The 12,532-nt window shown below is 40.2% G+C and overlaps 1 protein-coding gene and 1 pseudogene across 2 annotated transcripts in view; one reads left to right on the top strand and one right to left on the bottom strand.

Annotated features, from left to right (window-relative positions):
• The window catches only part of dse (dermatan sulfate epimerase), a 33,563-nt gene that overhangs the window by 6,656 nt on the left and 14,375 nt on the right, over window positions 1-12,532 (bottom strand). For both annotated transcript variants that reach the window (XM_089118378.1, XM_039668602.2), the window contains one exon: window positions 1,754-1,993. In XM_089118378.1, coding sequence (XP_088974504.1) covers window positions 1,754-1,993 — 240 coding nt within the window. The remainder of the gene's footprint in view (window positions 1-1,753; window positions 1,994-12,532) is intronic.
• Window positions 161-1,010, top strand: LOC148975139 (uncharacterized; annotated as a pseudogene).

The raw sequence follows: 12,532 nt of genomic DNA, 5'->3' as shown, positions 1-12,532 counted from the left end.
CGTAGTGCGCAAGGTCAGGGGTCACTCGTAATGCGTCGGATCAGAGGTCGCTCGTCATGCGTCGGGTCAGGGGTCGCTCCTCATGTGTTGGGTCGGAGGTCGCTCGTCATGCTTCGGGTCAGGGGTCACTCGTAATGCGTCGGGTCAGAGGTCGTTCGACATGCGTCTGGTCAGAGGTCGCTCGTCATGCGTTGGGTCGGAGGTCGCTCGTCATGCATCGATTCAGAGGTCGCTCGTCACACATCAGGTCAGAGGTCACTCGTCACGCATCAGGTCAGAGGTCGCTCGTCATGCATCAGGTCAGAGGTCGCTCGTCATGCGTCGGGTCAGAGGTCGCTCGTCATGCGTCTGGTCAGAGGTCGCTCGTCATGCGTCGGGTCAGAGGTCGCTCGTCATGCGTCGGTTCAGAGGTCGCTCGTCACACATCAGGTCAGAGGTCGCTCGTCATGCATCAGGTCAGAGGTCGCTCGTCATGCATCAGGTCAGGGGTCACTCGTAATGCGTCGGATCAGAGGTCGCTCGTCATGCGTCTGGTCAGAGGTCGCTCGTCATGCGTTGGGTCGGAGGTCGCTCGTCATGAATCGGTTCAGAGGTCGCTCGTCACGCATCAGGTCAGAGGTCGCTCGTCATGCATCAGGTCAGAGGTCGCTCGTCATGCATCAGGTCAGAGGTCGCTCGTCATGCGTCGGGTCAGAGGTCGCTCGTCATGCTTCGGTTCAGAGGTAGCTCGTCACGCATCAGGTCAGAGGTCGCTCGTCATGCATCGGGTCAGAGGTCGCTCGTCATGCGTCGGGTCAGAGGTCGCTCGTCATGCGTCGGGTCAGAGGTTGCTCGTCATGCTTCGGTTCAGAGGTCGCTCGTCATGCATCAGGTCAGAGGTCGCTCGTCATGCGTCAGTTCAGAGGTCGCTCGTCATGCTTCGGGTCAGAGGTCGCTCGTCATGCATCGGGTCAGAGGTTGCTCGTCATGCGTCGGGTCAGAGGTCGCTCTTCCGCCAGAACTCGACTTAAGTACAGCCTTTACCAGAAACCAGTGATTATAGTTTATAAAGTTATGAATATGTATATTTTTCTTATGGATTACTTTATGATGGATGAATTCTCTTTTTTGGACTTTAAAATCTGGTATTCTTCCAGTTACTTTTCACTCCCTTTATAAAGCTTGGAAGAGCCAGGACATTTTTAAATATAACTTTGATTGTGTTCGGCTGAAAGAAGAAAGTCATATACACCTAGAATGACTTGAGGGTGAGTAAATTTTGGGATAATTTTCATTTTTGGGTGAACTATCCGTCTAAGGTGAGAGACCAAGCCACTCATGTGTAAAAGAAGTTTATTGCTTTGACTGGCATGGGCAAAGCACTTTATTACCACAATTGTCAGCTATTAACATTTTTAAAAGGGGGCATATCCTGAAAACCTTTTAAATGTACTTATGGAAACATACTGTGACTTTCAAAACTGAAGACCCATTTTTTGAAACCAAGTTGTGAATTTGTCCAAATGTAACGCAGGCTTTGCAAAGAGGCTGTTATTGAAAAATGGGGCAGCACAAAATAAACTGGACCCAACAGCAAAACCGCAGCCCACATAAAGTAAGCATTGTTACTCATAAAGGGCATTTATATACTGTAGATGCTGTAGGAAGCAGCAAAAAAAAAAGATGACCAAATAAAATAAACCATTTCCGATATGACCCTTTAAATGTCGTGCTTGTAAGATACTACACAGAACCAGGCAGAGCAAGGCCTTACCAGGCAACAATGTCCTGTAGAGAAAGGCAAAGTGTTTGTGCAGCCAGGGATGACTGAAGTGGCCGATGTCAAAGTGCCTCTGCACCAAATACATGTACTGAAAGAGTGAACGAGTGGTGTACGTCCCATAGGCCACACCCTCGTACAGAGAGCCATCCGTCACATCTTGGAGAAGCACCATGGACTTTTCCATGATGGAAAGAGCCTGTTTTGTCCAGAGGTACGCCTCCTGGAGGTATCCTGAAATATACAGAAACATAAAAAATATTACATAGAGAACAGTTGTGATTAGAAGGCAGTTTCCTGAAGCGGCGGACCTTATTGCATATGCATTTGTAGGAGTTTCTCTTTCAGACGCAAAGTATCTGTATTCAAATGAATCATCAAGGTAATTTACGAAGGTTTTACGCTAGCCATTATTTAACGCCCAAAAAGGCATGTCCTAAACCAGACGCTAATTTATATATATATATATACCTGTAAGAGTAAAGGACATATGAGGGTACAATACAATAGAAACAGTAATGCTTTCAAGTTCTTTCGAGGAATTATAATGCACTTCTACACATTTAAGGTGATTTCGAACATACAAAATAAGTCCCTCCCCTTTCGGTCGACCACCATGTGACCTTATTTCGGAAAAATATTGTATGGTAGTCAATGGCGAGAGACAACAAATATTTTTATCTGGTTTTAATTGTGCCCTGAATTACACATATGATGTTTGTCAATTTAAAAGATACATTTTAAAGTAAAGAAAGTCGCCGTTTGATGTGAAACCGTTGAGGTATAAGGCTGTGAAAATACGTAATTAACAAAGACTACAAACCCCAAAAGCGCACATTTTCTCTCAATGAATGAAGCTAACTTTACTGAGGCTAATGTCTGTCATTGTTTCTATAGTCTTACATCATAATCGTAACGTTACGCCGTCATGCCTGAGTGTTTTAGACTGCACCCACACGAGCAGCGGATCTCGCTCGTTGTTTCGCTTCCCGGGAGATGTAGTTCATTGAACGATTTTCACATAAAACTACAAGTTACTCTTCTGTTTTGTCACAAACTGCGACGTTTTTGACTTTCAGAATTATCTTTTAAATTGACAAACATCATATGTGTAATTCAGGGCACAATTCAAACCAGATCAAAATATTTGTTGTCTCTCGCCATTGACTACCACACATATTTTTTCCGAAATAAGGTATTTTTTCCCGGAAGCGGAGGGGCGAGACTTAGGCTCTCTATAAACCTTATGCACCAGAGAAACGTGGGTGCCGTCATCTTTAGAATATTGTCGTTGAACTTCCGGTTCTGTATATTTCTATGGCATCACTGTCGAGGAGTAATTAGCTGGTGAAGTGGATTTACTTATTGTAGAGTTAACAAAAGTTATCATGAGCATTGTAATGTTTATCGTAAGCATATTTCTTAACAAATGTCGAACGGGAATTTTTTTTTACGAGCAGTTCATTCATACCTATGCAAGATCGCAGTGGAAATACAGACCGGAAGTCAAAAGACAACGAGCGCACTCGCTGAAAAGGGGCGGGGCTACATAAGGTCTATAGCCGATCAGCCTGCGGTATGGACAGGAAGATCTCGATCTCCGAGCAGGAGTTGGTATACTATATACATATATATATATATATATATATATCAGTGGAGATTTCTTTAAGACTGCAAGGGAAGCTCAGCTTCCCCTATAATGTCAAACAAATAATGATCAAATGTGTACTATTGTGTTAACATTTTAATGAGTAAAAATGCGTTAGAACACGGTAATCTCGAAGACGAGTTCGAGTCGGCTGACTTGATCTCCTTCTCATGCAGCGCCTCCTGTAGCGCGTCACAGTGCATGCGTTTTCCTATGGCATTTCCCCGTTGAAGCTCGGCGTCCATTGACTTCAATGGGGCTGCTTTGAACAGTTTTTTTCAGTGCTGTTAAAGTAGACGGTCATTGGATAAATGCTGCGATTATGTCCCGCCCACGGACGCCGGGCGTCTCTGGGGTTAATAGGGAAGTGGGCTGGCCTGGCGTCCGGGCGTCCGCGTGATGATTGGAGGATTGCATCTCCTTTTGATTGACAGTGATTTCACCCAATAAAAAAATCGCTGACGCGGAAGCTAGTTTAAAGACTTCGTGCTCAGTCTCGTCGCGAATTTTGTGTGTATTTTACTCGAAAGACGAACTACTGTAACATATTTCTTAGTATTTGCAATTTTCATCAGATATTTCACAGTTCAACCTAATTCCCACATTTCTTCCGTCGATGTCAGGTGTCTCGTTACATGTGCGGGCGTGGTGTTTGAATCACGGCACATCTGTCTAGTTTGGTTTCACTTTTGTGTTGGGATTCGGACATGCATTCTCCCCGTGTTTGTTTTCGGTTGTGAGTGCACAGGATGACCTTATGGTCGTACTCATGCGTAACGTTAGCGTTCTGTCTTGTCGTGTTCGCTCTGTGTGTGTTGTGTATTGTGTAGCACATGGTTTGTGTTTACATCGGCCGCGTGCTTTCATGTCATGTTTTGTCTTGTGCTGTGTAGCACACAGCTTGTGTTTTAAACTAGCTGTGTGCTTTCATGTTGTCATGTTCTGTGTGAACACGTGTCTTATGAGTGTTCTCATCGTTCTTCAGGTCTCGTTTTGTGTGAGCACAATTGCTTTTTAATTTGTTTTATTGGTCATGTGTTTTTGTCATGTTTGGTATGAGCACATGGCTTGTGCTTGTCATGTGTTTGTTGTGCCATATGTGCTTTCCTGTCATTGTGACTCCCATCTTGTTTCCTGATTATTAGTTATTTTGCCCCACCTGTCCTCCCTCGTTACCTGCCTTTTTTGCTCCCAATTTATTCCCCTTGTTTTTTTTGTGTTGTTTTTATCAATAAAATAAAGCCCATCGAGTCCTCGCTCTTTTCACCATCCCCACACCTGACAGTCGAGTTTAAAAAAAAGAAGAAGAAAAAAGAAGAGCTTCCCCTCTTTGAAAGACCAGCAGCCGCCACTGATATATATATATATATATATATATATATATATATATAATTCTTCTGTCTCTCTCTCATTTAAATCTCGATCCGCGCTCTCCCCCATACAAGGCTACAGAGACCTTCGATTTGTTAAAATACATCTAGTAACCTTCCCCTGATTCAGTAAGAAAAATATTTCCCCATCAGCAATTTTCCATTAGTTGTTGCTTGTGAATCTGCCAAACAACATCGATTCCATCCCAGATAGCAGACTGACATTGAATCAACGTGGAAATATGACATCGAAACAACGTTGATCTGACATCGTTTTGCTCATCGAATTAACGTTGAACCAACGTCAGGCGCGTCATTCTTTCAAAACTAACGGAAAATCAACTTGAAATCAACGCGTTGTTTCAACGTTATGAAAGCAAACCAATTTTCGATTTTCATTTAGCTTTGAAGAATGCCGCGTCTGACGTTGGTTCAACGTTAATTCGATGAGCAAAATCAACGTTGTTTCAATGTCATGAGAGACGTCGTTTCAACGTTGATTCAATGTCAGTTTGCTATCTGGGATTGGCCTTTGACAATGTGTATATACAAGCCGGGTAAGTTATCACTGTTTTCAGCGGAATATGAGGAAGACGGCAAAAAAAATAAAATAAAACGCACCTCTCTATCATGAATACTTTTTAAGATAAGTACACATTTGTAAAAGTATGTCATTTTAGGCGGTACTGACCAATCCTTCCCTTGAGGGTTAATACATTTTTGTTAATTGGTTAAAAAAAAAAAAAAAGTTTTTACAAATTTAGCTTTGAGGGCATTTTCTGTTATATAGTCGCCACTGCGACTCGGGCGACAAAAAAAATATCATAGTAATAATAATTTAACAGTGATTTTGCTTTTAAAGTCTGAATATACAGCACATATTGCAATGGAACATTATAAAGAAGTAAATGTTTTTCTTGAACTTAAACTTCCACATCATTATTAGTAATAAGCCATAAAACAGACACAAAACCGTCCATAATATACATTATCAACGACAACAACATCAGTCAAAACAGGACTAAACAACTGAATTCCTTCAATGGCGTAAAGGAAAACAGCGCTCATGTTTACAGAGCTGCTCTGGAATAACCCTGTTTCTGATGTGCACGTAAATGGGCTTGTGTCAGCAGAAAGCAGTTCTTTGCTCTTATAGCCAGCTCATTTCAGCAAGTAGAGATCATACGGAAACCACACTGAGATGCGTTTGATGGTCTAAATGATGAATCGTACAGGTTATATTTATAACTCTAAGAAGCAGAAGGCAAAAAAGCAAAACTTCCTGTACTAATATGAGCTAAACTCTCAGTTAGCGCTCTTAATTTCAGGAAAATGTGTCAAATGTACCCCCAACTCCTCTCCCAGCATGCCTGGGTGATTCTGAGAAGAACCACATAAATATTTAGACCACAAGTCATCAGTTTGAGTAATACTGCCACACCACAGCTTTCCTGGAACACAGCAGATCCTCCGACAAACAGCTACTGTGTATCTAAGTTACTCTTACACACACACACGCGCGGCGGTTAACAATCAAACACGAATTACTCTCAGTGAACAACAACATTGACACAAACACATGCTATCACCAACTCCGTGGACTGCACACAAGCTGGAGTTATCCAATCTGACTGCACCGTATTAGGCAAACATTCACAGTAGAAAACACACTTCATTCCACAAAGCCCTTTTTCTGTTCGTCTGAATAACTTCTTCAGCTGCTTTTGGCGTTTAGTTAAATTGACAGTCTTTGGCATGATTGGCAGTCTTTTTCTAGTGTAAACAGTCTATGAAGCGCATAGTATGCTCTAATTTTAGTCCAGCGATGTTTAGCTCAATGAAGGTATGGTTGAATGAGAACCGGTGTGTTTGGAGAGTCAGACATCATCACACCACTGGTGCTATTTTTGCTGTTTGTGTACTGTGCGCATTGGACAAACTATGCAGTATGCCACACAGCACAATACACTCGCTCTTGATCTTGAATTTTAAGTTTGGGTAAAGCATTACACTGAAATAACCGAAAAAGAAATACTTTAAAAGGATAGACTAAAGACTAAGTGTGGACTGAATGTCATGTTTCTGGACACTGATATTAAATTTGGCTTATAATTAAATGAAAATGTAGTTTAAATTTCAATTAAATACAGTTAAAGTGCTTTTTCATCCAAGTATTACATCTTTATATGTAATTTCATAATTCTGTTGTCTTTGAAATATGGTCAAAGTGTGTTTCTGAATGTAAAGTTAAAACGCAAAAATGAAAATTCTGTCAGTATTTACTCACCCTCATGTTGTTCCAACCCCGTAAGACCTTCGTTCATCTTCGGAACACAAATTAAGATATTTAAGATATTAAGATCGCTCCTGTATACTAATCCATAGGCTTCTTGAGGGAATGACTCTTGCTGGCATCTAAAAGTCATTAAAGACATCGTTAAAATAGTCCAAGTGACTACAGTGGCTCAATCTTAAGTTTATCAAACGACGAGAATACTTTTTGTGCGCAAAAACAAACAAAAATAACGACTTTCAATTATTCACTTCCTTCTCCATGGGCCTGTAGTCAGTTAACGTAGTGTGATAGCGTAAAGCTACGTCACACGTAGGCTCACTATTGGCCGACGCTGGTCATGTGTGTGATGCGTGTGACGTACAATAACAGAAGCTTACGCTACTAAACTAGTAACCTGACTCGTGCAGAGGGAGAAATAAACGAATAGTTGAAATAAAGTCGTTATTTTTGTTGTTTTTTGCGCACAAAAAGTATTCTCGTCATTTGATGTAGTCACTTGGACTATTTTAACGATGTCTTTAATGACTTTTCGAGGCCATCAATTGTCATTCCCTCAAGAAGCCTATGGACTGTATGCAGGAGCGATCTTAATATCTTAAATATCTTAATTTGTGTTCCGAAGATGAACGAAGGTCTTACTGGGTTGGAACAACATGAGGGTGAGTAAATACTGACAGAATTTTCATTTTTGGGTGAACTAACCCTTTAAATTTACTTCTACTTTGTATATAATTGAAAGTACTGACAAGTCAAAAATACTTTATTGTCATTTCTATTGAGATTGATATCAATGGGGATATATGCAAGATATTTTCATGTATTAATCGAGAGTTGCTTTTTATTCCCAATGAGCAGTTTGTAATTAAACTTATAAAACGGTGAGTTCCAATCCTTGATCCTGATTGGTCAATAGCTGTGCTTTAATCATGATAACACACGGCTATGACCGCTTCACTCAATGGCTCTTTGTATCACTGCACAACACTGCGGTTCCTATGTTGTGTTTATTTGAGCTTTCATGCATATTACACATTGGACCGTTGTTGCTGTTCACGGTCAGGGACTATTTTTTCCAGCGGAAGGAAGGCTTTTAGTGATTTTACTTCATGAAAGTTGAACTAATACATTTTTTTTTTTACTTTAATATTTGTATTGTGTGGTAACCGTTTTATAAAAGCAATAAGGTACTCGAGGCAAGTGCAAAAGCTTCTCTTCCTGAAATGCTTATACAATGTTCAGGGAAAATGCCAAAAGAGCCATTCTGTACTATAATGTCAATGTGTCATGCGAAGAAAAGGGATTTATTTAAGCCATCGTCTCATATGTAGTCTCAAATGTTCTTTATAACATAACCATCAAAACAGTATAATTTTAATGACCTCACCTGTCAACATGATGACGACAAATTGCAGAGCTTTTGTAAACATCTCCACATCGCTATGATCAGATGCTTGCTCATTTTGTTGTGTGTTTATTTTGTTATTAAGAGAAAAACACAGCACATATTTATATATTCAGCTAAATGTCGCTCTCGGCAGTGTGGCTGGCGTCAGGATGTTGGTTAAGAGTATATCGCTGTTATTTTCAGCAAAGGACAGAAAAACAACTTTGCCTAGAGTATATCTGAGCCCTGAATCACACTCAGTCTCTTGTGTGTTACGCATACACGAGTGTTAATAAGTTGCTGGCTGCAGTTCCATTAACGGCCACCAGTGTCGTTAATAACTTAAACTTTGAATGTAACATTGAATAAAACACTAGTTACCGTAAAAATGTAATCAAGTACTTTCCATGTGTTCTATGTTAGTCAACATCAAAATAAGTGTACTTCTTCTATATTGATTAAAAACTTTTAATTTGACATCATTACAAAGTGCACTTTTTAAACTCATCATTAAAGCTACTCTGTGTGATTTTTACCCCCATCTAGTGGTGAAAAGGTATATGACCATCCAGTGAATATTAGGCTACGTCCACATTGATCCGGATACATTTGAAAACGGGGTTTTCGTTAAAAAACGCTCTCCGTCCACACTAGCGTTTTCAGGCGTTCTCCGACGTTTCATTGTGGATGAGAAACTTCTAAATTCACTTTACTGCGCATGCGTGAAACTTCACAAAAGCTCACTGAGATGATACAGATGGGAAAATAACAGTAACACATAACAGGCACAATGGGCTCTATGCACGGCGTTATTTCCGGTGAAGGATTAAGGATGCTCGATAACTTCCGCCGATCATAGAGTCCAATGCAATACCGAGAATTTATATTGAATTTTATACTCCATGGTTATACTAATGAAACGTTAGTCACAAAAACAGATAAAACAGACACCCCTCGTTGTGTTTATGCTTCTTTTTAAAATTATATTAAATAAACATAACTATATATAAAATTACATCTAAACGTATGTACGTTTCGTTTCAAAGACGGGAGGACAGTAAATATTGAAGACTCTGCCATAATCCCGTTTTCTCCGGTTTTCCTCCGCTTTAATCTACACAACCGGAAATGGACGAGCATCCTTACGTCAAATGCGGAACTTATTCGTGCATATAGCCCATAGCGATAAACATGAATATCTATTGGTATTACATGGATCACATGACTAAACTTACGTCATCGTTTTGAAATACCTCCGGTTTCACTGTCCACACTACAACGCGAAAACGGCGTTTTCAAATTTATCCACTTTGGAGAGCGTTTTCCAAACGATACGTTTTTGTTGACTTAAAACGGCGTCTCAGTGTGGACAGAAGGCCAAAACGGAGAAAAAAATATACGTTTTCATACGAAAAATGTATTAGTGTGGACATGGCCTTAGTTTCTGTTCCTCTCAATTCCGATTTCGTTTTAACTCCTACGGTGGCCAATGTAGTCCAAGATTAACATGGCTTCCAGTTCGACCTCGTCCATGAGTGTTGACTCAAATGTAAACGCGAAAGGCGAAGCTTGAATTAACGGGTATGTCCCTCTTTGGCTAATGTACTTTCAAGATGGAGGGGCAACATGGCGGCCGACATTAGAACCCCTTACCCGTATGTATTTTCAATGGCATATTATACACTCACGAGAATACTTTATTACTTGAACGAAGTAAATATACATTAATGAGCACATATATTTTTGAAAGAACTAAGTGTTTTTAGCTAAGAATAAACTAAAAGAGTTACACCCTTTAAGTGGGTTAAGAAACAGTCATGAAAGTGTGCTCTCTTAAGTGGACTTCTACTTCTACTTAACTATCTGCATACTTTACTATCAAATATACTTTTAAGAATTGAAGTTCACAACAAATGCGCATTCAATTAAGCGCACTCATTTTTCAAAGAAAACCCAAGCTTAAGTAATATCATTCTCAGACATCAAAAGTAATCTCAAAGGTGTCTTCATGAGAGCTGTAATGGTGTCCCACTCCAGTAGAAATGAGAGACTTTATACCTTGTTGTGACGGAAGCACCAGACGGTGGAAGAAAACAGATGCTTAGCAGTGTGCCGAGGTTGGGGAACGCCGTTCAAGTGGAACCCCCTACGGCCAAAATCATAGCCTTGTATTTTATATGAATAGCTACAGATGAAGTGAGACCAAAAGAGTGTGATGGTGGGACGTTTCCGCTTGACTGAAGATCAGACGTGCCATACTCTGATGATCTAAAGTGTCAAACTACAAAACCAGGCAAGCTTCAAAAAGTGCCAAGTGAAGATCAAATGGCAAATGAATAATAATAATAATATTAAGAAAACACTACCGCCAAATTCATGACTGTTGCGACTAGTGCAATGTATAACTGATGGGTTGGTTGGTATTACAAGGAGTTCTGTGTACACAAAGTTCATTTTAAGAGACAGTTCCCCAAAAAATAATCTGTCATTATATCGTTCCAAACCGATCAGACCTCCATTCATCTTCTGAACACAAAGGAACATATTTATATATTTCTGTCCATCCATTAAAAGCACACACAACTACAACTTTGTCTTTGACACACATACAAGGCACATTCAAATTCTTAGTCGCAAGGACCTTCAATGGACAAAAGGAAGTCTAATGGGTTTGGAACAACATGAGGAGGGTGAGTAAATGATTATTTTCATTTTCAGTTTTGGATGAACTAACCCTTTAAGCTAAGCCACCGTTCCTTCATCCAGGCCGATCTCCACAAACCCACATCATTCACTCTGTATCAATGATGTTGTTTTATACAGAATCATCTGCTATGAAACGGAGCGGCTTGGGATGGGAATGCTGGGAAGGGCAAATATTTGGAAAGATATGAGAGAAGCTGTTTCGAAAAGGCAAAATGACATACTTTCAGAGCCAGAAACGACAGATTGTGTTATGAATAGCTGCAGGCGAGGGATAAAGACCGAGAGAAACACAAAAGAGCAAGAGAGCGAGGGGAAAATATCAGTGCTGAAATCCTGGAGTCATGTGGTGAACTGCTTCGCTGGGGAAATAATTAGGAAGGCTTAAGTTCAGCTCAGCAGAATGACCCTGAGCAGCCTTAAATTCCAGGCAGGAACGCTGAGCGAGCGGGCAGACCCTTCCTTCTTCACAACCCGTGTGTTATCTCCAAAAACCATATGTCGGTTTACTTGGGAGTCACAGATTGTCCACAGATTGAGAGCACAGAGTTTCACTTTCGATTAAAATGAAATATTCTAATTTAAAGGAGTAGTTCACCTTTAAAAAACTTTCGCCCGATAATTTACTCACCCCCATGTCATCCAAGATGTCCATGTCTTTCTTTCTTCAGTCGAAAAGAAATTAAGGTTTTTGATGAAAACACCAGGATTTTTCTCCTTATAATGGACTTCAATGGGAACCAAACGGTTCAAGGTCCAAAAGACAGTTTCAGTGCAAACTGTTTAAAGGGCTGTAAACGATTCCAGATGATGAATAAGGGTCTTATCAAGCGAAACGATCGCTCATTTAAAAAATAAAAAAAAAACAAAGTTTAAGTTTTATAAGCTCAAATGGTCGCCTTGCTCTGTTCTGTGATATGCGTTCGTGACTCACCTGTTCGAACTCGTTCATCAAAATGTATGAATCTTTTCCCGAGTCAACTCGTTCATTTTGTTCATTGAATGAACCAAATGACACGAAAAAAGATTTGTTTATTTTGATGAACGAGTCCGAACAGGAGAGTCACGAATGCGAATCACAGAACAGAGCAAGGTGACCATTTGAGCTTATAAACTTAAACTTTGTTTTTTTATTTTTTTAAATGAGCGATCGTTTCGCTTGATAAGACTCTTATTCATCGCCTGGAATCATTTAAAGCCCTTTAAACAGTTTGCACTGAAACTGTCTTTTGGACCTTGAACCGTTTGGTTCCCATTGAAGTCCATTATATAGAGAAAAAAACCTTAATTTCTGTTCGACTGAAGAAAGAAAGACATGGACATCTTGGGTGACATGGGGGTGAGTAAATTATCAGCAAAAGGTTTTTTTTTT

This window comes from Pimephales promelas, chromosome 13, assembly GCF_988280905.1.
Source record: "Pimephales promelas chromosome 13, fPimPro1.hap1.1, whole genome shotgun sequence".
In the NCBI taxonomy this organism is placed as follows: domain Eukaryota; kingdom Metazoa; phylum Chordata; class Actinopteri; order Cypriniformes; family Leuciscidae; genus Pimephales; species Pimephales promelas.
Note: the sequence above shows the minus strand (reverse complement) of the source record. Positions and strands in the feature narration are given on the sequence as shown.